Genomic DNA, 24,093 nt, shown 5'->3' on the forward strand with positions numbered 1-24,093 from the left:
CTGGGCTGCAATTGACTGGGAGCTTCGTAGTGGTAACTCTTTGGTTACATTTGGATGGTGGAGTGTCTGTTTAAAATAAGTCAACTTCGCTGTTTTGTAAAAACATATTTGTACGCATGCTCAATTATTTCCAGCTACTCACCTGTCGCTCACACTGTGGAAATATCTTTAGCCACGCCTCCTAACTGACTTCTTGCTTTGAAAAGCATCAAGTTTCTTCACTCTGAGTCTAGACAGGACATAGTGTATGAAATATTGCAACTAGCTAACAATCTGATTAAGTCCGGTATTAGTACTACATTTATATGGGTACCTGCCCATATAGGTGTAGGAGGTAATGAATTGGCAGATAAGTATGCAAAGAAAGCAGCAGAGCTGCCTGATATAGAGGTGGATATTAAATACAGTAAAGCTGAAGTCAAGAGTATAATTAAAGCTAAAACAAATAAAAAATGGCAGTTTTTGTGGGACACTGAACATCTGGGAGACACCTGTATAGCATTCAAGAAAAAGTGGGGAAGAACAGGAATACATACAGAAGTAAGCAAGAAGAAGATGTGGTGTCCAGAATGAGGCTAGGGCATACAGGATTAAATAGAACATTATTTATAATGAAAAAGCATGTTGATGGAATGTGTGAATATTGCGATAGTCAAGAAACCATAGAACATGTAATTATGTATTGTCCTAAATACCATCAAGCCAGACAAAGATTGATTTCACAACTGGGTGAAAACCAGATGACATTAAATTTACATGATATACTGCAAAAAGGATCAGGTGAAATTTGTTTTTATTTTTTGTTTTCTTTTTTGAAGATAACTGGGTTATTAGAAAGGATTTAAGAAAGTGTAGGTTGACCTCTTGATCCACACTCCAGTCCAGATGGTGGCGGTAATGCTCCAAAAAGCTGGTTGCCAACCGCCATTCAAAAACACAAGAAGAAGAAGAAGAAGAAGAAGAAGAAGAAGAAGAAGAAGAAGAACTGACTTCTTCCGCATTGTAGCTAGGCTACCTGTGGTGAAGAGGGCTGCAGTCACAACAACAAACCATAAGCTTGAGAATGAAAGTCATTCAGATATCGGTATAAAAACAGTAAAAACAACCAGACCAGTCTCGGGAGTGTGTTTTACAATGTAGTTCAACGTTGGCGGGAATGTTATAACGTGATGCAAGTGTTCGTGTCAGCTGCGGCCAACTGTTAGAGGCTGCGGGCTATATCCACAATGAAAACAAAAAAATGTTTTGAATAGTGTGGACATAGTACACACTCCACAACATAATGAGGAAGTAGACGACTATGATCTGATATCAGAGGGCAAATCGAGGTGAAGTGAACAGATGGATTCCTGCACGCGGGGAGCATTCGGGACGGATATGAGCAAGTATCTTTGAATGTCAAGAAAGCCGTCATCAGCAGCCCTGAGATCAGCTGACGACCAGCTGATCCGTTCAGCTGATGCACGCGCAGCTGATCGCTGCTGTCAGCTCGGTTGGTCGGCATTTGAGAGCTTCCGATTTATCAGGAAGAGTATTTTGATACCGAGAAACCACTGATTGCGTGACCTTTTCTGTTACTTTGTCATCATAATGTTACTTTGCGGTATTTGATTTTGGGAATATCCTTCTGAAAGGTTTCTCCTCCTTAGTCCAGTTTGGGTCATTTTTATTTTTTAAATCAATATTTTACAAGATATAGGCTACTTTTATAAAGAAACAGTGAAAACAACTGTGACAGTTTGAATTGCAATAAAGATGATACGATTTTGCTTTGAGACCAATAACGTGTAGCCTACTTCAATTTGAGATATTTAGGAAATAATAAAGGCAATTTTTATGTAACTGGTGAATGTCACTCGATCTGCCTTTTACCCACTGCATGCTGGGAACCTGTAGGTTGCACTGAATAAGAGTCAGTGAGTGAGAAGGACATTTAATGTGATGTAGCCTATATATGACCCATTAGTGGATCACCTGTATTAATTCTGCTCTGTATCACAAACTTGTCAAAAGCAGTAATATCAAAAGATATAACATGACATTTCCTCTAGTGTTCAAGATGTTTTAAAGACATTTGAGTTTTTTTTCTTTTTTTAAATCTCAAAGAAGAGCTTGTGCACAGGAGAAAAAAAAAACTGGATATGTTGCCTGATAACAAACCATTGTTCTTTTATTGACATTAAAGTATATGTTAAGTTTTTGCCGTGACTAGTGAATCCTTTCCCGGCACAATGATTGTGAAGAAGGTGGAAAAGACAGTTCTGAGTGTGGAACAGTCGGAGGGAGTCGGCGCTCGTGTCCGCAGGAGCATCGGTAGAAAAGAGGTAAGTTCATCAACATCTTAATGTTGTTTGACACTGTCAAACCTTCTTACCAAGAACTCAACATAACCACCATCACTGTAATTTAAGCAATACTGTACATATATATTTTCCAGCTAAGAAACCTGGATCCTTTCCTGATGTTGGATGAGTTCAGAGTGAGCAAGCCAGCAGGTTTTCCAGACCATCCTCACCGGGGATTTGAGACAGTAAGAATATTTGACTTTAATTTTAGCCTTTCCAAACTATTTAGTGTGGCACCAAATATGAGCTGGAGAAAGTTAAATGCAAAGTTTTGAAGCCAGCAAAATGGGAGGAACACAAATCTTTTTTGTCCTTGTAGCAAATGTTCCTCTCTCCTCCAGGACACAACGTTTTTTTTGTTCACCCTGCCAAACAATTTCAGCTGTCTGGCCTTCATCAGGGTGTCGGAGGTTGTTTCTGGTGTCCTTACATACAGTCCACCGATTAGTCATGTAATCAGTATGTAGCGGTATTTAGCATATAAACAACATCATCGTTATGAACACCTTTTACAAAATACCACATTCAATTTTAAATGATCCAGAAATGTACAAGATACATTTAAATAAATACAAAATGTTTAACTACAGCTGAAACAATTAGTCAATTAATATATTGACAAAAAAATAATCAGCAACTGTTTTAATAATTGATTAATTGTAATTCATAATCAATTTATTCCCTGTTAAAGAGGTTTTTGGGGGAGTTTTTCCTTCTGAATCTGAATCGAGGGTCCAAGGATAGCGGGTGTTGTATACTCTACAGCAGGGGTCTTCAACCGTTTTTAGGCCAAGGACCCCTAACCTGAAATAGAGACAAGCAGGGACCCCCTACTACATTTATATTGTATAAACTTTTGTTGCATAATAAACTGGGCCTACAATAACGTGTAGGGTGGCCTAAAGCCTATACACATTCCTTTTTATGGTGCCCTACAATATTAAGCTTCTATTTACATATTCATATATCATCATGTTTTAATGTCAAACGTACATGTGGAAGGCACAGTGAATCCAGAAGCTTAGCTGTATCTGTGGATGGCTACCATAGTGGATACCTTTCCTGTAGGCCAATAAGTTTATCATCAATGAAGTTGTTGTTTTTTCACAAATAGGCCGATTTACTGACTGTACCGACTGTATATTTTTAGACATTTTCAGCAAGAATTCTGCTCTACAGCAAGGGTGGCCAAACCTTTTGATTGCAGACCATATACAAAAAAATATATGGGTCAAGGACCAAACAATAGTAAATGTTATAACATTATCATATTTTCATTTTATTATTATTATTATTACTGGTTGAAATCGTAGAAGCCCAGGACAATGCCCGGGACCAACAGGCTCACTGAGGGCTGAACTTCCTACTTTGACCACAAGGTGGCGACAGCTGGACAGTGCCCAGAAAGCTACTTTACTACTTTGCCTTCCACAAACGTTGATTTAGGTTTATAGATTTAGAAAAAAAAAAAAAAAAAAAAATTACACAGAAAGCCAAAGATTTCAGAGATATAATATCTACTGGTTCTGTTAAGTTCGCCTGAGCTTATATTAAGCCCCGAAAGCTTTGGGTTGAAAAAGTTTAATATGACAACAACAAAATTCCCCTATTTTGAAAGAGAGGAATTTTCTTTGATGTGTCTTCTGATGTGTTTTTGTTGAACCGTCCTTGGTTTCGTGGGGTTTTAATCTTCTTGGTATTTGAAATGAATGCATTGGTCTCCACCAAAGTTGGCTGTCCCTGTTTTCTGAGAACTGAGAGGTCCAATACTCACGCAAGAGCAAAAAATGGTCCTCATATACCAATACAAAATTTCTTCTAGAACTCTCTGCTATTATTGCCACCGCTTTCTCTACGTTTCATGACAATTTAATAAAGTTCAGGCTTCAGTGTTTAATTACATATTTAAAACCTAGTAATGCAGTTCAGAACCCACAGCTTCCAATTTCCCTCCTTTCCTTCCCTGCAGTTTGTCATTTGTTTGCTAACTTTATTTCATATCTGACTTTAGTGTAGTACTGAAAATGAGTAATTGATTATTTAATTGACAGATGTAACTGACGACAAGAATGATAATGGAAAGAGCCTTTTCATCAAATAAACAGCTTATAAATGTGAGATTCAGTCAGAGAAATTAGAGAACTTTAAGACATCATTTTAGGCTTCAGCGTTAATTTATAAATCAAAAAAATAACAGATACAGCTGCAGCTTGATTTTTCACACCCTTGCGATATACACAATGTTTGGAAGCTGGTTGTAACTTATTTATTATCATCTTTACTTTAAAGCTGCTATAAATAAATAAATAATTAAACAAGGAATTTGTAATTATGGTTAAACTTTGTACTCTGCATTAGCAGTAATGTGGCAGGTTGTATCAAACTTTAAAAAACCCACATATGTCCTTAGATGGCCAGACATTCTTCCAAGTATATTTGAGTTGGCAGATGCAACTTAAATCTCCCGGTGCGGGTGGACATGACTAGGCTACACCCAGCATGCCTTTCAACAGGTGTGTTTGCTCACACTCGCATGACTTTTGAAATCACACAGCTGTGGCGACAGATCACAGGCAGCTCACTGCAGGGGCCGGAGATTTCCTCCCATACACAGATGTTCCCCTTTGAACCGGCGACCCATCGCTCAGTAGCCTACTTCTCTTCCTGTTCAATCTGAGCACTGAGGCGGTGAAACGAGCGCACAGGTGCTTTTAGTGTCGAAAGCAGCACTGGCCTGAGTTAGTGAAACCTGGAACTATATAACTCACTTAATGCAAAGAAAGGTCATTACTTTGTGTCAAATAAGCTGTCCAAATAAGGGTTAAATAAAGTAAAATAAATTTCAAAAATGCCCACATTTTTTACATTATTTCTTTTTGATTCATTAGTATGAGGTAATATGAGGCTCCTAATGATATGTGTGCGTCTTTCCTCAAACAGGTTACATATGTTTTAGAAGGCATCACGGCCCATGAAGACTTCTGTGGCCATTCAGGACAACTGAAAGCTGGAGATCTGCAAGTACTGCATAACTTTATTCTTTGAAAACTTTTTAAAGGTAATAGTTCAGCATTTTGGGTTGAGTGATACTTATTTGCTTAGAGTTAGATGAAAATATTGAAACCGCTCTCTTGTTTGTACAATAAATATAAAGCTACAAACGGTTAGCTAGCTAGGGAAGTTTGGGGTCCCCTGCTGGAGCTGCTGCCCCTGCGACCCGACCCCGGATATGCAGTTGAAGATGGATGGATGGTCGGTTATCTTAGCTTAGCACAAATACTGGAAACAGGGGCAACCGGCTCGCCTGACTCTGTCCAAAGGTAACAAAATCTGCCCACCAGTACCTCTAAAACTTACGAATTATGTCTTGTTTGTTTAATTTGTACAACAATAGGTAAGTAGAGTGTAAAAATAACAATTTGCCATTTAACATGTGGTTATATGCCTTTTCAACAGAGCCAGGCTAGCTGTTTCCCTGCGTTTCCAACCTTAATACTAAGCTAAGCTAATGCTAAGCTAACCTCATGCTGGCTGTAGATTCTCTTCTAATGACAGTAAGGCGCTAAATTGCCAAGCAACCTCTTGGTGACGACAAGACTCCTGGAGGTTGACTGCGCCCGGCAAAAAAATATATTCCAGCCCATAAAACCACAAAGGGTCATTTTGATACTTTGGTTTTGAGATTTAACATATTAATTAGTGAGCTATCAGTTTCCCCGTTTTCAGTCTTTATGCTAAGCTAAGCTAACCAGCTGCTGACTGGAGCTTCATAATTACCGCACAGACATGAGAATGGAATCTATCTTCTCATGTCACACTCAGCCTGAAAGCAAATAAGTGTTTTTCCCAAAATGTCACTTTAAAATAGCTCAATATATAAATAAATATGTTCTGTTCTTTCAGATATTAGATAGGCCTACACTAGGATCATTGTGATCTGTCAGTCTAATCCTCCAATAGTAAATGTGGTATAGATTTTAAGCCGGTCATAAACTTGAATCAGAAGCTTTCAGTCCACATTTTATTAACGTAAATGAAACTACAAGAGCAGAACAAGGCTTAAGGCCTTGCATATGCATTATAATGTTTTGCACTCACACTAATTGGATATCATGCCCTGTGGGTTGTTTCCTGTGTTTATAAAGTAGTAAAGTCACACACACACACACACACACACATACACAGGCTGCTGACTCAGCTTCTAACTGCAGCAGAGGTTCAGTCAGTTCAGCTGAATTTGCTGTAACCCACCATGTGCACCCTCGGACATCACGTTGGAGCTGCAGATGCTCAAAAAGCCGCCTGCCTCTCCTTTAGGGAAAGCTCACTCACTGTCTCAGATTAAAGCAGTAAAGGAAGCAGTGAAAATGGCAATGAAAATGTTCAAGAATAATTTTTAGCTAATGTTATACTTATTTCCAGATCTTTATACAACCATTTTAGAAAAGACACAAATCTGACTTACTACATTTTTTTAAATCAACATTTTAAAATGACAGATTTTCTGTGCAAAGAACCATAGCTGAAAGAAACAACTGTTGCTTCAAAAGTTACCCATAATGCACTTGGTATAAGCATAATTATATAACTGTCTCAAAGTTTGAAATGAATGCAGATCTTCATATTTTAATACACAATGTCCATCTTTTATCAATGTATGTATGCAAACTGGCAGCTTGTTTCCAAGTTTCACTATCACATGAGATGTTAAAGATTTTATTTGAACCGCTGATTAATCTAATTTCAAACACCACGCAGATTCTAGATATCCTCTGTTGTGTTCTGCATGTTTTATTATCCAGTAGATCCCTGACAGTAAATACCAATCACACAGCAATATGGAAGGATGAATGATCAGCAGCCAGTTTCATTAAACCTAAGCTTGAGAGTGGAAATTTCCGGCTGAACTAAAGATGAAGCAGAAGCTGTTAAACTAAACTTGATTTCATTCATCCAGTTTGTTTTCGAATCACTACCTGAAACCAGCTTTACTTTTTAGAATGTATTTATTTTATTATTCTATTCAGAAGCCTATCAAAATGTATCTATACTTTTCTGAAAATCATCTTTTGCCTCGCTCTTTGATGTCCAAACTTCTTTGTTTTTGCATTATAGCAGCCCTACAAATCGTACATGTGGTATACTACTGCTGGACATTTTTCAAAGGATGATTAAGTGGTTTGCATTTATTTCACCATCTTATGAAAATTGACCTGCAATTTATTCATTTTCAAGTGTTCTGCTGACGTGCGGTGCATTTAACTGCTACTAGACTCTGTAATCTCAGTTTTGAAGAGTACAGCATTACATTTAACATCAATGCATTTCATTATTCATTTAAATGTTTATTTATTTATCACTTAAGTGTACACAAAATATAAAGTTACAATCTGGACCATGCCAGCTGATCCACAGTGCCATTCCTCGTGCCGCGCCACATGCGTGGTTAATAAATCCCTCTCCACCTCTGGTTATTTAATACAAAAAACAAATACAATGTTATGGACTCAACAAATAGTGATATCTGTTAACACCCTCAGCACATATGTGTGCCATTTGTGATTGTGTCTTTGGTATAATTGAAATATGTCTCACTGTCCACCAGTGGATGACTGCAGGACAGGGGGTGGTCCATGCTGAGATGCCTGTGTCAGAGGAGCCTGTGGTGGGCTTACAGCTGTGGGTGAACCTGCCGAGACAAGACAAGATGGTGGAACCGGCGTACCAGGAGCTTAAAGGCTCAGAGATCCCCAAACCCAGCCAGGGAGGAGTTACAGTCGCTGTGATATCTGGAGAAGCTTTAGGAGCAAAGGTGTGTGTGTGTGTGTGTGTGTGTGTGTGTGTGTGTGTGTGTGTGTGTGTGTGTGTGTGTGTCTTCATAATTCACCCACAGGGTTGTGATGTCACTGCAGCATCATTAAATCAAGCCACAGACAGAAGATCACTTTGAAACTAAACATGATGTTTACCATCCTGCTAGCTGTTGATCTCATGGTGATTGCTCAATTGCTGGATGCTTGAAAAACCGACAAGTATTGACATAAGTGTGTGTGTGTGTGTGTGTGTGTGTGTGTGTGTGTGTGTGTGTGTGTGTGTGTGTGCGCAGACAGAGTTACTGCCATAATTGCCATAATTAGTCTGAAACCGCGAGTGAGGGAACAATGGAGCGGGAGATTGGTCGGAGAATCGGCGCAGCGGGTGCGGTATTACATTCAATTTATCGCACCGTTGTGACGAAAAGAGAGCTGAGCCAGAAGGCAAAGCTCTCGATCTACCGGTCAGTTTTCGTTCCTACCCTCACCTATGGTCATGAAGGTTGGGTCATGACCGAAAGAACGAGATCCAGGGTACAAGCGGCCGAAATGGGTTTCCTCAGGAGGGTGGCTGGTGTCTCCCTTAGAGATAGGGTGAGAAGCTCAGTCATCCGTGAGGAGCTCGGAGTAGAGCCGCTGCTCCTTCGCGTCGAAAGGAGCCAGTTGAGGTGGTTCGGGCATCTGGTAAGGATGCCTTCTGGGCGCCTCCCTAGGGAGGTGTTCCAGGCACGTCCAGCTGGGAGGAGGCCTCGGGGAAGACCCAGGACTAGGTGGAGGGATTATATCTCCAACCTGGCCTGGGAATGCCTTGGGATCCCCCAGTCGGAGCTGGTTAATGTGGCTCGGGAAAGGGAAGTTTGGGGTCCCCTGCTGGAGCTGCTACCCCCGCGACCCGAGACCGGATAAGCGGACGAAGATGGATGGATGGATGGATGGATAGTCTGAAACCACTCAGTTCATTTTTGATAGCCAAGGGGCATTATCAACAACCATAGACAAAAATGCTGGATGCAATTGGATCGAACTACAACCAATCAGAGCAAAGAAACTTGACATAGCACTGAGCTTTAAGTTAAAATGTGATTACTAGTAATGAGTTGTGCAAAGGATTACCACAATGTCTTGTTTTCTATTTCTATATGTGCAGCTTTGAAGTTATGTAAAGTCACACTAAGCGGAGCTGGGTCATTAACCCAAGTAAAGCAAGAGTTATGTAACTTGTTCCTTTTGCTGTTAAGTAATTAGTATAGTAGTAAAGTGTAATTACTTTTCAATATGTAACTAAAGTTGCCCAACACTGCACAGTTGTGCAGATAAGTCCTGAAAATAAAGCCCTGCATTTATTGCGTTTTAACAAATGGCAATAATAGTTGCTGCACAAAACAAGAACTAAGAACTCGAAAAAAAGCATAGGTGCTTTCATTTCCTTAACTTTGCTGACTTTCTCACGCACGTTTCCTATTTGCAAAGCCACAATGTCGAGCGTTTCTTTTTGGTGTGTGCGTGCGTGCGTGCGTGCGTGCGTGCGTGCGTGCGCTGACTGTCTTTTTGTTCCCTATAGTCTAAAGTCTACACAAGGACACCAACCTTGTACCTGGACTTCAGACTGCAGACAGGCGCCCTGCATGTGCAGCCAGTCCCCTCAGGTAGGAGAACAGCTTTTCTAAATGCACCATAGTGTGTCTGTAATTGTTTTTTCTCATAGTTGCATTGGTCTGCTCTTCAGCCATCCCTCCTCATTTTTCCTGGAAGTGCACAGATGTACTCTGAAGTATATGAAGTCCATGCCATGAGACGACCCTGTCCTCTTGTGGCAGGAAACAAAACAATGAGTGAATCTTGGGAACATAACAAACAAAACAAAAGAAATTATGAATTAAAGCAGGACTAAATAGAAATCACACTATCTTCACTTTGCAAATGAAACGTTTAATTAATAAAGCAAACCCTTGTTAAATTCAACATACTCAGGGGTTTTGCTGCTACAGCCTTGCTTTGTCTGGTATGAACAGTAGCTTTTGGTGGCTAAAGTTAGCAAATGTTAGCAAATGATCACAGTGCCAGTGTTCATAAAATTTAGAGATACAGTGTTCTCATATTTCACTACACTATTAATAGTGAGAGTACTGTATTGTGCATTTTACAGGTTCCATTTAGAAGGATCTAGGTCGACTAGGTTTGCACTAAGAGAAATGTGTACAGAATTTTATCAGAGAGAGAATGAGAGACTTGAGACAAGAGATCTTGTTAAAATGTTTAAAATGATCACCACACACCCATATTATGTTTATACTACATTGGGTGTTTGCAAACAGGGACATGTTTGAGCATTTGTTGCTATGTACGGTTTGCAGAGACATACATTTTGGGCAGATGACAACATTTACATCATACACACTTGGCCACCCAGATGCAAAAAGTATAAATTGGACTCAATTAGACGAGTTAGATTGATACCTCTTTCATGTCTGGTGGACGGTACCACAAGCATCCGGTTAGCTTAGCTTAGCACAAAGCCTGGAAACAGCATAGACAGTATATAAACTGGACCAACAGATCCCGTTGCTCTGGATGGAGACCAGTGAAGGATATTAGAAGCACTTTTCCGGTGATGGCTGAGCGTTACTGCGCAGCCTCAAACTGAGCTTGACTATGTAGATGTGATGTGAGCAACCTGTCTGAAAGTTGTAAGTCTTCTGGTAGCTGTGCCAAGAGAAATCTCAATCATTCCCAATCTTACAGAGACGGAGAGCATAGGTATATGTAAGGAGATAACATAGGCACATGTTAATTATTCCTAACTAAAATGCTAGTTAACATTAGTAATTAAACTTAAACAGCTAATGTAAGTCGAAACTGCCTGCGAGCTTCTCCTGTACTATACGGTAATTCCTCTACTATGCGACAGTAAGTCGTGTGGTTATGACACAATCGTTAGCCTATTTTTACAAAAACGTCTGCTACTGAGCCATAACGTGAGATACAAGGTAATGGAGCCTTTTATACGTTGTCGTGTTTCTTTAGAAATAAACAATGGACAAATAGAGTCTTTAAACGCTTCAGATATAAAGTTATTCACTGTCAAAGTGGCGCCAAAATGAATGGCAGTCAATGGAATGCTAACGGGAGGTGATGGCTTGGTAGCATCAAAATGGCGCCATAGGAGCTACGCGTTCTGGGGAGAGGCTTACCCCCTTGAGGAACAGGGGGAAACAGCTAGCCAAATATTTCCCTCAGAAGTTTGTAGAGACCAAAAACAGAGCTATGGTAATGTTTCTCCGTAACTACTGGATGTGTAAATAAGGTGATGCTATCAGTTATTGTGTTTACAACTTGTTTCTGCCGTCCGCATGCGGCCAACATTTTTATTGCTGGTTTAAGAGCAGAGAAATGGTTCACCAACTTACACAAATACCTATAAATAATATTTCTGTGTTTGACAGGATGGACTACATTCATCTACACACTCTCAGGATCCATTCATGTTGGTGAGTTTTGTCTGGTTAATGTTTTACTAAAAGAAAGGCCCACTGTACACTCTTTATTTTAACTTTATTTCCCTTATGAATACATACAGTACATTACCTGTCTCATATTGTCCAACACTTCAGTTAAATATAAGGAGAAGGATAAATCACTAACAAACAGGGTGATATTAACATTCTTTAGTTGGATATGTGCGCTCTTCAGTGTGTTTAATCACAACCTAACTTACCTTCCTGCTGCCAAATCTACGTTACAAATATGTGTGTGATCTCAATCCAATCGCAACAAAGAACCAACCTCATTGTGCAACTGTGTATAAAATATGACCATCTTAGAGTTTGGCTCCATATCAACCACTAAGCCCACACGTTAAAAGCTACGCCCTGTTCTATCAGTGTTGCTGTTTGACATTATACTGTGAAATACTGCATTTCCTGCTTAATGGACAAACTTGTGTGATCAGGGAATTCCCATTGCATGAGAACAAACCCTTTCAGACAGTGAATTCATTTTCAGAGGCTTTCTTGGTTTCTTGAAACATGTTGTTTTCAGTCCGAATTCCCCTTTTAAATATTTTTTCATCACATTTCACTATGATTTGATTACTCTACATTGTTACACTGCAGGATCTCTCAGACTGGTTGTAAATGCTGGCAGATGTTTTGATGACACGAGAGGATGAAATTGGCTGCAAAGATTAAAGAAGTTATTTGAATCTCAAGTCTCCAACTCTACATGGAGTCTGGCCCAATGGACCAGCTGGCTTCGATGAATGCATCGACCGCAAGTGATGTCTGGCTTTCTTAGCGTTTAGTGTCAGTTCTGTGTGTGTCGCAAAGTGCAGAAAACCGGTCAAAATGTCTGAAATGTGCAGGTGCCTATATTCCTCTTTAATTCGCAGTGTTATGCCACATAGACTTGTGGTAACCTGGAATTATTTGTAAAAAACAATTACTATGATGCACAACAGGTTAACCTCATATTCCTCCTAATTTACCATCAAGACTATAATCCTACTGTAGAAATGTTTTTTTGTTTTCCCCGATGAGGCACTCCTACTCCATTCAAAGTCAAAGTCATAGATTCACATTTCTGTTTTCAGAAATACATCAAAAAGAGCTCAGAGACCACATTAATCCTCCTAATTTATTTTGTGTCTTTTTCCCAACATGACTTAGAATTGAATGTGAAGAACTGTCCCAGCTCAACATTTCACTGTCATTAGAATTAACAGTAATAATGTGCAGTAGTCATGCATGATTGAATTGAAGTGGTGGGTTTACACTTTCTTATTTAAAGATGCAGTTGGTAAGCTTTAGAAAACTAACTTTCTGTCATATTTGCTGAAACTGACCCTATGTTCGAGTAGAACTACATGAAGCAGGTAATTAAAAAAAAAATTTTGGCTCCACTGGCACCACCTTCAGCCTGTAGTGCGATTTGCAAAAATCCACAGCTCCCTGTTCAGATGCAACAGTCACGGCCAGGGGGGGTGTCTAACTGCGTGTCAATCACTGCTCATGCACACACATTCATTCTCCCTTGTGGGGGGAGGGGCTTAGGAGACCGTTTTGGGCTTTAGCAGAAAGGGGGGAGGGACTGAGAAGTTGTCGATGTTCAAATTTCTTGGCTAAGTCCTGGATCTTTGCAATCCTACCTACAGCATCTTTAATGTCACTATGAAGGAAAGATGAAAAAAGACATCCCTGTATCATTAGAAAATCATGGGACTGTCACAATGAACGGTAATGCAGTACTGTAGAATTTGTAAGTGGTACACAGTCAATGGAAATCATAATGAAGTAAGTTCAGATTTCAACTGAAACTGAAAAACAGCTAAACAAAAGTGTTTAACGTGAAGAGTTCCAGCTTTGCTTGAAGAACAATACTGAACTTTTCTAAATTTCAAGGCCCAGATGAGGAGCAGCAGAAGGTGGAGCCTCATCACACTGTGGTGTTTGGAGATGGAGACTGCGTCAAAGTTAAAAACGAGGTGAGAAACTTAAAGTGATGGTTCGGAGTAATTTCACCCTAGGCTGCTTTGCACTTTGACCTCGAGCCAAACAACCCCCCATAAGCTTTTTTCCCTTGTTATAACGTTGGTCGAGTTAGCGTTATCAGCTGGTTAGCTTAGTGCAGGCGCTAATGGATCCACGTTTGTATCTCGTAAATTACCCCACTAATAATGCCCGGAATTATACCAAACTTCTACAGTAGTACAACTAGTTTCTGTACTTATAAAACGAGGCATTAGGAAGTTTGTAACTACACCTTGATCCTTTTCATACCAGCTTTGGTTTCTGGCCAACATTCAGAACCGTACATTATTGCTCTTTTAAAGGAGGATCTTTGTTTTTAGGCTTGGACTTCTCAATGTCATGGAGTTGGGAAATACAGCCTGGGCTTTCACTAATTTTGTTTGATGAGTATTACCTGTTTATCTTCTCTTCCACTTCAAATTTGGTTTTACTTTCTGAAAAAATCTTGTTAACTTAAATCTTAATAATCAGAGCACTCTTGGTTGGTTGATGTTCCCAAATTAATCAGATTTATTCAACTTTTAATTCAGCTGGTTTTTATGCGACACTGATTTGATCAGTGGTTCCAGACCTCTTTGTTTTAAGGAGTTCAATCAAAAGTGATATTTCCTTCTCAGATTGTTTAATATGTGATTTTCTTTGACCCCACCGATTTATCTCGGGACCTAATGGGGGGGGGGGGTCCCGATCTCTATGTTGGGAACCACTGATTTTTAAATGAAAAGTTTACAAATGAAAGTCAGACCACTTCACATACAGACAAAGATGAAAGCACTGCTTTGTATTTCCTCCTCAGGGCTCTGAAGTTTCCCATTTTGTGCTGATCGCTGGAAAACCAATCAAAGAGCCTGTGGTACAGCACGGTACGTCATTTGTGTTATTCCCTCCGAGACGAATACAGAACAAGCCACTGCACATAAGAAATGCTTAGATGGGTTTAAGAAGTCGCAAACAGAACTTAATCAAGAACTGTAATGTAATACCTTCTAATGTTGTGTGTGCCCTTCAGGTCCGTTTGTAATGACCACAGAGGAAGAGATTGGACAGGCTATCAGGGACTACCAGACTGGCAGAAATGGCTTTGAAAGGGCAAAAAACTGGAAATCAAAAATCAGCAACTCTTTCTGAACACTACACGTTGGTAGAAATGTTAGCCTTACTTGTTTGCTGCTATAGAAGCATATTTAAAGATATATTTGTTTTGATGTTTTGAAACGTGGGTATTTTTCACCCACAAAATGTTCTGTACTTGTTACTACTAACTACTTTCCAGCATCTATTTTAACTTGTTACATGTCCAAGTGCCCCATTGTTTGCCCAGTAGTAGTTAACCCCTTCTCCCTTGTAAAATATAGATTTTAGGGGAAAAGTGTTTCTAACTGCTCTCCACTCCCCTTGTTAAATTTAAACTTTATTACATTTTCCTTCTGCTGTTTGAAATAACACAGTAGCAGAGCTGTTAGGAAATTCTTGCGTTGTTATAAACTATTAAGTATAAAGGTTTTACAAAACATTTTAATGTTTGATGACACACTTATGCACCACATTAACCTAATTTATCCTGCTCCCTAAACTTACATGAGCACATTAAAATATTGTTAACATTTCTTTCTTTTTTTTGTGCATGTTTCATAATTATTATAAGCATCGCTCCTGGCAGATTACACCCTTAGGTCAAATGGGCCTGGATGGGCGAGTGGGTGGGGGGTCGGTGGGACAGGGGTGGTGCTGGCATCTGATTTCCCCTCACATGTTACGGAAGTCTGGAGCACATTTAAAACACATGTTACTGCTTTTTGGCTGTGTGTGGTTTGGCAACTCCAGAGGAAAAGACACTGATAAGGGATATAACAGGCAGGGGACGTGATCACTTAAGAAATTGACATTTAAAAAAAAAAAAAAAAAAAACAGGAACAAAAAAAGCAAATAAAAAGGCGTGCTTTGAGGCAGCAAGACCAGTGGGAGAGACATAAAGGCAGAAGCCAGTCAGACATACTAGTTTCTCATAGCTTCTTCAGAATTAGCCCACATCTTAGTGGAAGGAATTGTGTGGCTGCTTTTGCACCTTGGGGCCTTTTTATACGGACAAACCACAGTAGGATCTGGAGAACTGAGGACTGACCGAAGGGAAGTTTAACATACAGATATTGTCACCACTTAAATTAAGGGAAGTCAGCAGCCTTTTTTCAGGAGGTGGGTATATAAAGAATAAACAGAGCAATTTGTTCAGATCATCTAGCTGAAATATTCCACAGGCCTTCAATCCATTCTGACGTAAGAGAATGTGCTGATAAGTCCTCAAGGGAAGACTTTTTCTGAGGTAATTTTCAGCTTCTGACTCCTAGTAGCTTCGTTATTTAACTGGACACTTCAGGTTCTGCATCAGCATCTGCTGTAAGAGGTGTCTGTTTTAAAGCATTTTTAACCTTCTTCATTTGGCTCGTGGGCATCTGGGTTGCTGTGACAGGTTACGTCTGGCTTATACACACACACACTCACACTCTTTACTGTGCAGCTGGAGGATCAAGAGTTTGTGTTGCACATACCTGTACTGAGAGGAGTGTGTGTGGTCTGAGGGACTCAGCTGTTCTGGGAAACCGAGTCAGAGAGGCAGCCAGCTCTAAGTGCTTTCTGCCAGAAGGAAACGGAGATACGTTCATACTGCTGACTGCTTCTCAGAGACCGCAAGCATAGCCAAGGAATAATGATGACCATGAAACAGACTCTGTGCAGAATCTCCTGCTTGGTGACACTGGTGGTGGAGCTGAGCTGGATAAACGTGGGTCACAGCATGCACAGAGAGGGAGGAAGCAGGGTAAGTGTGGCGTGAAGACTTATGTCTTCAAGTGCATGTTATATGTATCACAGCAACAACGTAAGAAGCTTCTTGCAATTCACTGGTGTTTGTAGATGATGTATAACGACAGATTTTGTTCCCCTTTGTACTACAAACAACTTTAATTCATAATCGAACTTTGTCCGGAGAACATAAATTAAAACACTGCCCTGCTTTTATATTCTTGATGCATTCAGGGGTTGATTTCACTCGCTTGTGCAGTGTTGTGTAGCCTCTTTCCTCCTTTCTCTCATTCTCTCATAAACCTCACACTTGACCAGTTGCTGCCAGTGCAGTACACTCACATGTGCTCACTGTGTTCTGTCCACGAAACCAAAATTGACAGTAATCATGTGTGCGCTTGCATGTGGTTTAAAGAGGAAAAGCACGCCATAATTGTATCTGCGTCAGAGGGGTTATTGAACCACTTCACTCTTAATTTTCTTTTATCTAGCTGTCATTCATTTCCATTTTTCTTGTCTCCCCACTCGCTCTCTATTCAAACTCCCCCCATCTTTACCTCCCTTTCGATTCCTGTCATCCCTCTCTCTCAGGCACTCTCCCTCTCTGTTTCTCATTAGTGGGTCTATCCCCTGGTCGAAATTGCAGAGGGAAAACCTCCCTATTTTCTGTTGTTGTTTCTGAGTGGAAGCAGTTAGCCAGCCAGCCAACCTGCCCCACCCTCCGTTCTGCAACACACTGAACACATCAGAGAACACAGATTGTTACAGTTGTCCAGAGGAAATAAAGCAAACAGTGTGTAGACAAGTGCAATATTCCTCTCTGACGTTTGTTGACCGGCCATCTGGTATTAGGCTTGGCTTTCCCGCCTCAAAAATGAGCCTCTTCTCTCCCCTATCCTCCTCAGAAAGATCACATCCATCCATATTTAAAGTCTGTTCAAATGCCAAGTTAAAACAAAAATGAAAAAGTTAAAGATAACGATAAACTTAAGTAATATAAACTTAAGTAATGGACTCTGTTTTTCATAACACATCTTATCTAAACCTTACTAATCTAATTTGTTCAGCTTCCATTTTGTTCTGCTTTATGTCATCATGGAAACTTTGCACTTCCCATGTAGCCTGACAGGTGGTTTCATGGTTTTCTCCCACCAATGCTGCCTCTCAAAGTGCATGATAGTGGTTTGGTTGGCTGAGGCCCATTTTTGTCAGATGTCCCGGGTTTATATCCAGCTGCATATCATCATTCCAGTGAATATGAATGTATACTCTTTTGTAGCGGCTATGAGACTTCAGAATGAGTAGCGTTCAGAGGCAGACCGGAGCAGACACACACATTTTCTGCAGCAGCTGTTGATAATCACACTCTGACTAATGTGTGTGACATCAAGCCGAGTGCTCCAAGTAATAACTCCAGCAAACATCATATCAACTCAGCCCCAGTGTAAGGCACGTTAGCAGAAAATAATGCACATACAGTAATGTAGTTATAAATGCATTTAATTTGACTAAATTCAGTTTTTTAAATCCATAATTAATCATGTCTTTCTTTATACAACTAATGAGTCTGCAGTCTCTGTAAGGCTGTACCTATAGGCACAGTAGAGTTTTGAGCTAAATGCAAACATCGGAATGCTACAGTAACATGCTAATGCTTGGCATGGAATATTTACCAAGGGTGGCTGAAATCACCTGACATCTTGGTTGCAGATGTTATTAATCACATTTCTGCTGGAACAATCGTGACAATGAACGTCATTGTGTAGTTTTTGGTTTAGCAGCCTTTATTGGTGCTTTTTAGGTATAACGTCCTGCTATATGCAGGAGTACAGCGAGAGCAGAGCACAGATCATGGATGTATTATTATAAGAATTGGCACAGATGCGGAGAATCCGGAGACCTGGAACAGCTGACCTATCAGAGCAGACTGGACTTTTTCAGGAGGGGGGCTTAAAGAGACACGTGCTCCAACAGAGTGTCTCAAACAGAGTGCAGCAGCCATGGGCAGTATGAGAAGAATTAAGTGTTTTTTTTTAACATTAAATCATGTAAACATGTCGTAGTAGAAACATAAATTACAAGTCTGAACCTGATAACAGTATATAAAAGGTCTTCTTTACATTAAAACAGTCCTCAAATATAACTTAACCATGTCATGTGATGTGCTTCATCTACTTCAGTACACAACAAACAAATACTGGGACCACTACAGATGAACTTTTAACATCCCAGTTTTTTTATGTTAATGTGAAACATTAAATGATGACTGTGATCCCTGCAGGTAATAAAGCAGTGGGAGAAGAAGGTGCGGTCAGCCTCCAGCTTAGATGAGCTGCTGATGCTCGCAGACTTTCCTGATTGGAAGTTGTGGAAGTGTCGTCTGAGACTGCAGCAGCCAGAGACCCTCTCTTCTCCACCTTCAGTTGGCTCACACCGCTCTACACGCTACGCTGCCGAATCTTACAGCCTGGAGATTCTTAAAGGTCAGATAAAACATATATTATATGTTACAGGCAAGTCTATGTATGTGTGTTGATGTGGTTATCAACATTGTGTGTCTCTCATTTAGCCATAGATGAAGAATGGCAGCGGACTCAGTGCATGCCAAGGGAAACGTGTGTCGACGTGGCCAAGGAGCTGGGCACCGACCCCTCAATGTTCTTCAAGCCACCTTGTGTCTCCATCCACAGGTTTGTTTGACATTAAACCAGATCCAGAACTTTAACATCAAGCTCAATGCTGTGAGCTGCACAGTCCCTGCATCCTACCAAACACTCAAGCTGACAAAACTTCTCAGCAGTCATTCACATTACATCAACATGTATTTAGTTGTATTGAATAGATGCTGACATGGAAACAAATGTTAAAACAATGTCCATATTTGACTTCTACAGGCCTGCAGAGGTGCGTTATTTCTGACTTCTTTGACTTCTGACCAAATATGATCTTTTACCTTTCACGGATAAAAAAAATCCCATAAACATTAAAAGGCCCGACTCCTCAGAGTCAACTACAACAACGTACTGTACGTTTATTTTTCCATGCACATCCCTTTACCCATATGTTAATTTGTTTCCTACTGACAGATGCGGTGGCTGCTGCAATCAAGAGGGAGTCACCTGCAGAAACACAACTACAGTATATGTGAATAAAACTGTGAGTGACCAAACCTGTGATGATTGGCGGATATCCATTTGACCTTTTTATTTAACATATTTTTAAGGGTCTATTGCAACCACAGTTCTCACTGGTCAAACCATAACACGTGTGTGTGTGTGTGTGTGTGTGTGTGTGTGTGTGTTGTGTTGTGTTTTTTTTCAGGTCCTTAGTGTCATTCCATTTAACTTTGTACCAGAGCCTGTGCTAATAAAAGTAGCTAATCATACAGAGTGCAGGTGCATGGAGCCTGCCATAATACGACGTAATGCTCAACCTCACAGGAGCAGTGGGTGAGTCCAAAACATCAGTCTTATTTCTCAACTGAATTTGATATGATGATTATTTTTTTCTTCTTCTAATCCATCTGGTTCATTGGCAGCTGCTCTCCAATGGGCCAGCTGTCAGAGGCACAGGACTCCAGAAGACTTTGTGCCAGTGGGTTGATTTGGGATTGTTCAACTGACAGATGCATACCTTACCCTTCCAGTACACCAGGTGTGTGTGTATCTTAACAACTGTTGTATGGATTGCCACGACATTGTGAACAGACATTCGTAGTTTCTTGACGATGTGTCCTAATTACTTTTGGTTTATGAATAAAACTAATACAATTCCAATAATCCTTTAGTTGTCCTTTAAGTCTAGTCTTCGTGACCATGTTAGCATGCTGACGTTAGCAGTAAACTCTAAAACAAGCCCAATACTAACCATATTGTACTCCATACTCAGGTATATCATATCTAGAAAATGTTTTTCACACAAGTTAATAATTTGGCATGAACATTAAAGTAAGTTCATTATGAAAGTATGACCAAACTGATTTAATACAAAGATTCAGCTAACAAGGTATTGTACTTATACTGTCTTTGTGACTTAAATTAAACATTATTACCTCCTGCTTAGAGTTTCCACTTAGTTCATGGATGCCCGACTGTGAGATAGACGTCGAGCGCTGTGACTGTCTTCCGAGACCTGGGCCAACGCTGGAACCAAGACCGATCCAACGCTGTCAACTCAACTCCTCCATCTGTGCCCACAGGCATCAACGTTTTGATCAAACCTCCTGCAGGTAGACCAGAGGGAGGCTTTCATATAATTATCTGTTTCTTTACTGGGGACACGTTCTTTAAATGCTCTAGTCCGGTGATCTTCAACGGGGGGTCCGGGACCCCTAGGGGGTCTTCAGAATCAATGCAGGGGGGCCTCCAAATTATTGTTAATTTTTAAATTAAAAATTAACATGAATCCAACATATTATTAGCAAATATAAATCCACACTGCTTACTGGCCTTTAGGTAAGTTAGTCACTAAGGCCATACACAGATAGAGTTAAACCTAAGGATTCACTGTTCCACATGTATGTTTAACATAACGTGATTATAAGATCATGACAACATTTATTAGGCTATTTTAATGGCTTAGTATTCTATGCAAAAAAGGTATGTATGAAGGCTTAAGGCCGCCCTACACGTTATTGTAGGCCCAGTTTATTATGCAACTTCATTTTATACAATGTATGTAGTAGGGGGTCCCTGCTCCATCTCTTTTTCAGTTAAGGGGTCCTTGGCTTAAAGTGCCCATATTATGAAAAAATCACTTTTTCTGGGATTTGGGGTGTTATGTTGTGTCTCTGGCGCTTCCACACACATACAAACTTTGAAAAAAATCCATCCATGCTGTTTAGAGTGAGATACAGTTTCTGAATGTGTCCTGCCTTCAGTCTCTGGGTGAGCTGTTCAAAATCGGCACGGCTTGTTACGTCACAAGCCGAAACGAGCAGGCTAACCGCAACCATTAGCTCGTAGCGTTAGCATGCTAACGCTAATGCTAACGCTAGCATGCTACCTCGTTCTGTGCTACAACACACACAAGTTCACCATAATCTACAAAAGAACTACTTCCATGTGCGCCCTCATTTAGAAGTCTCCCAGCTAATCCTGCCTTGTAACTGACCAAAGTTGTAGAAACAGCCTTTCTTTTACTGTCTATGGAGCTAGCTAGCTGACATGATCTACATCTGAGCTACTGCGCATGTGCAATCAAAGATAGTACAGAAGAAGAAGAAAAAAAGAGGTCTCACTCTGTAGCTAAAACAGAGACCAGGTGAAAAGAGGATCTGCAGCAGTGAGAGAGAGCACTGCAGTACAACAAAAATATGGTGTTTTTTGAAAATTAAACCATGTAAACCTATTCTGGTACAACCTTAAAATACAATTATGAACCTGAAAATGAGCATAATATGGCTGCTTTAAAAAACGCTAAAAATATATACAAAACTATACCCTACTTCAGACAACCGAGGCTTGACACCGACCACTTCCGGTCTCTGGCCAGCAGACACCGCTGCCATCATCCCATCCAGGCATAAATTCACTTGCTCACCCTTGTGCCTATATACTCTCAATCTCCATAATCCAATTATTTGTCAAAGATCAAAGCATAGGACAATGTTTCTAAACAGAATAATCTCAGAAATCCAATTGATAATACAGATGTACCTCACTGAATTTAACTCAGATCAGTTCTATCCATAACTAACATGGCCTTACTTAAAGGTGCTGTAGGTAGGATTGCGAAGATCCAGGACTTAGCCAAACAATTTGAACATCGACAACTTCTCAGTCCCTCCCCTTCTCCTTTTAAAGCCCAAAACGGTCTCCTAATCCCCTCCCCCCACAAGGGAGAATGAATGTGTGTGCATGAGCAGTGATTGACACGCAGTTAGACACCTCCCCCGGCCCTGATTGGTGCATCTGAACAGGGAGCTGTGGATTTTTGCAAATCACACTACAGGCTGTAGGTGGTGCCAGAGGAGCCAGATTTTTTTTTTAAATTACCTGCTTCATGTAGTTCTACTCGAATATAGGGTCAGTTTCAGCAAATATGACAGAAAGTTAGTTTTATAAGGCTTACCTACTGCACCTTTAATGTAGGATCACTCTTCACAAAGTCCTTCACAATCAATGATTTGATCTCTGATAACCAATAAGACTTCTTATTTCTTGTAAGGACATGGCTCGGCTCTGATGGTGCTGCTGTCCTTGAAACCTGCTCTCTCAACTACAGTTTTTTTCTCTCAGTTAGGCAGAATAAAACAGGGTGTGCAATTGCCACTACTTTCTCAAACACATTCAGTGGCACTAGGGTAAGTTTTGGTGATTTCTCCACAGTACATTGCGTTTACTTTAAAATGCTGAGCCAGTGGTACTCATACTTACAGTATACCACACTCCTATACTATGGACAGGTTATTTTTGTGAGTTTTCAGAACTTTTGTCACTAAGTATAATAGAATAATTATAAATGGTGATTTTAATATCCACGTAAATAATTTATCGTATTATAAAGCCTCAAAATTCCTCAATATCTTGGACAGACTAACTTAATCATTATGTTGCTGGCCCCACCCATAACCGCAGTTACACTCTGGATCTAGTTATTTCCAGAGGAATCGCTGTCGCTGATCTAGTAATGTATGATATCAATGTGTCTGATCATCACGGTGTATATTTTAATATTTTAATGTTTCATTATGAGCCTTTTTGTTTGTGTCTTTTATTCTATTTGTATGAACTCATTTATCTTTTGTATGTTGCCTTTTTTCTTTTGTTTTGTTTTTAATGCCATATTGTAGCACTTTGAGCTGCATGTTATGTTTGAAAGGTGCTAAATAAAGTTATTTGGCATGGAATTGATTGAAATATGAAAAACAGTATGAAAAAAAGTACGAGTATAAAACATAAAAGGATCCAGTTTAAGGTAAATGAAAGTGTATTTACAGCAGCTACTCAGACATGCAGGATGAATAAACAAAGTAATCAGTTTCTAAAACTCCTGCAGAGTTCAGGTTCATCCAGGCTTTCTGAGCTCTATCATGCATATTTTATATTTCTAAATGATACCTTTACTTTTATTCACAGATGCAAATGGCCCAACTAGAACTCTGAGGAAATAAATGACGACAACCTGCTCGCCAAGGATGTTTGGAGGCAGAGAAAAAAGGCTCATAATTTATTTACAGTCCTATTTATGGCGATCACTTTAACTAATTAATATGATATTAACTCACACGACCATGTTAATTGATTTTTTTGTTAACATGCTTACCTTATGTTTCAATCAATTTGTAAAGTTTATGATTTGTACATTGTTCTTTGTGCACTGAATATGTAGTTTATATTAAAGATTATTTTTATATTTTTAATCTGTGATGAATTTATGGATTATTGATTAACTTCTGATGGAATATTCCACTACATGTTAATCTCCATTTAATCATTTGCTGCTGCTATTATTCAAAAGAAATTGCGTACAGAACTCACCTGTATGCTTTAAAGGGTGTAAAACACAACTTTGGAAAAGTTTTAAAATTTGTTGCACACTTCATGGGCACCATGGCTGCTGAATTCTGTTACAGAACTGCCTCGCGGTCCGCTTGGAAAGAACCAATGA

The 24,093-nt window shown here is 39.9% G+C and overlaps 2 protein-coding genes across 3 annotated transcripts; both read left to right on the top strand.

Moving 5' to 3' along the window:
* The first annotated feature begins 980 nt into the window (after positions 1 to 980).
* On the top strand, positions 981 to 15,150 carry pir (pirin). 2 transcript variants are annotated; one of them, XM_035999624.1, is made up of 11 exons: positions 981 to 1,124; positions 1,177 to 1,183; positions 2,186 to 2,324; positions 2,438 to 2,530; positions 5,286 to 5,366; positions 7,951 to 8,157; positions 9,720 to 9,804; positions 11,602 to 11,646; positions 13,555 to 13,637; positions 14,480 to 14,546; positions 14,693 to 15,150. In XM_035999624.1, exons 3-11 carry the CDS (start codon positions 2,232 to 2,234, stop codon positions 14,809 to 14,811), a joined length of 873 nt encoding a protein of 290 aa, XP_035855517.1. In that variant the 5' UTR covers positions 981 to 1,124; positions 1,177 to 1,183; positions 2,186 to 2,231; the 3' UTR covers positions 14,812 to 15,150. The 2 variants fall into 2 exon arrangements, with proteins under 2 accessions (XP_035855517.1, XP_035855516.1); XM_035999623.1 differs by lacking the exon at positions 1,177 to 1,183 and having other exon boundaries at positions 981 to 1,133.
* Positions 15,151 to 15,436: 286 nt separating this feature from the next.
* On the top strand, positions 15,437 to 23,845 carry vegfd (vascular endothelial growth factor D). Its single transcript, XM_031306343.2, has 8 exons — positions 15,437 to 16,498; positions 18,764 to 18,965; positions 19,052 to 19,172; positions 19,569 to 19,638; positions 19,804 to 19,931; positions 20,021 to 20,136; positions 20,545 to 20,710; positions 23,562 to 23,845. Exons 1-8 carry the CDS (start codon positions 16,388 to 16,390, stop codon positions 23,578 to 23,580), a joined length of 933 nt encoding a protein of 310 aa, XP_031162203.1. The 5' UTR covers positions 15,437 to 16,387; the 3' UTR covers positions 23,581 to 23,845.
* The last annotated feature ends 248 nt before the right edge of the window (positions 23,846 to 24,093 follow it).

The sequence above is a fragment of the Sander lucioperca genome, chromosome 3 (assembly GCF_008315115.2).
Source record: "Sander lucioperca isolate FBNREF2018 chromosome 3, SLUC_FBN_1.2, whole genome shotgun sequence".
Lineage (NCBI taxonomy): Eukaryota > Metazoa > Chordata > Actinopteri > Perciformes > Percidae > Sander > Sander lucioperca.

Bases quoted from the DNA above. Each gene is read 5' to 3' on its own strand.
- pir (XM_035999623.1), top strand. From the start codon at position 2,232: ATGATTGTGAAGAAGGTGGAAAAGACAGTTCTGAGTGTGGAACAGTCG. The intron at 8,158-9,719 runs GTGTGTGTGTGT...TGTTCCCTATAG, and splicing joins GAGAAGCTTTAGGAGCAAAG to TCTAAAGTCTACACAAGGAC. The intron at 13,638-14,479 runs GTGAGAAACTTA...TTTCCTCCTCAG, and splicing joins GCGTCAAAGTTAAAAACGAG to GGCTCTGAAGTTTCCCATTT.
- vegfd (XM_031306343.2), top strand. From the start codon at position 16,388: ATGATGACCATGAAACAGACTCTGTGCAGAATCTCCTGCTTGGTGACA. The intron at 19,639-19,803 runs GTGAGTGACCAA...GTTTTTTTTCAG, and splicing joins CAGTATATGTGAATAAAACT to GTCCTTAGTGTCATTCCATT. The intron at 19,932-20,020 runs GTGAGTCCAAAA...GTTCATTGGCAG, and splicing joins CAACCTCACAGGAGCAGTGG to CTGCTCTCCAATGGGCCAGC.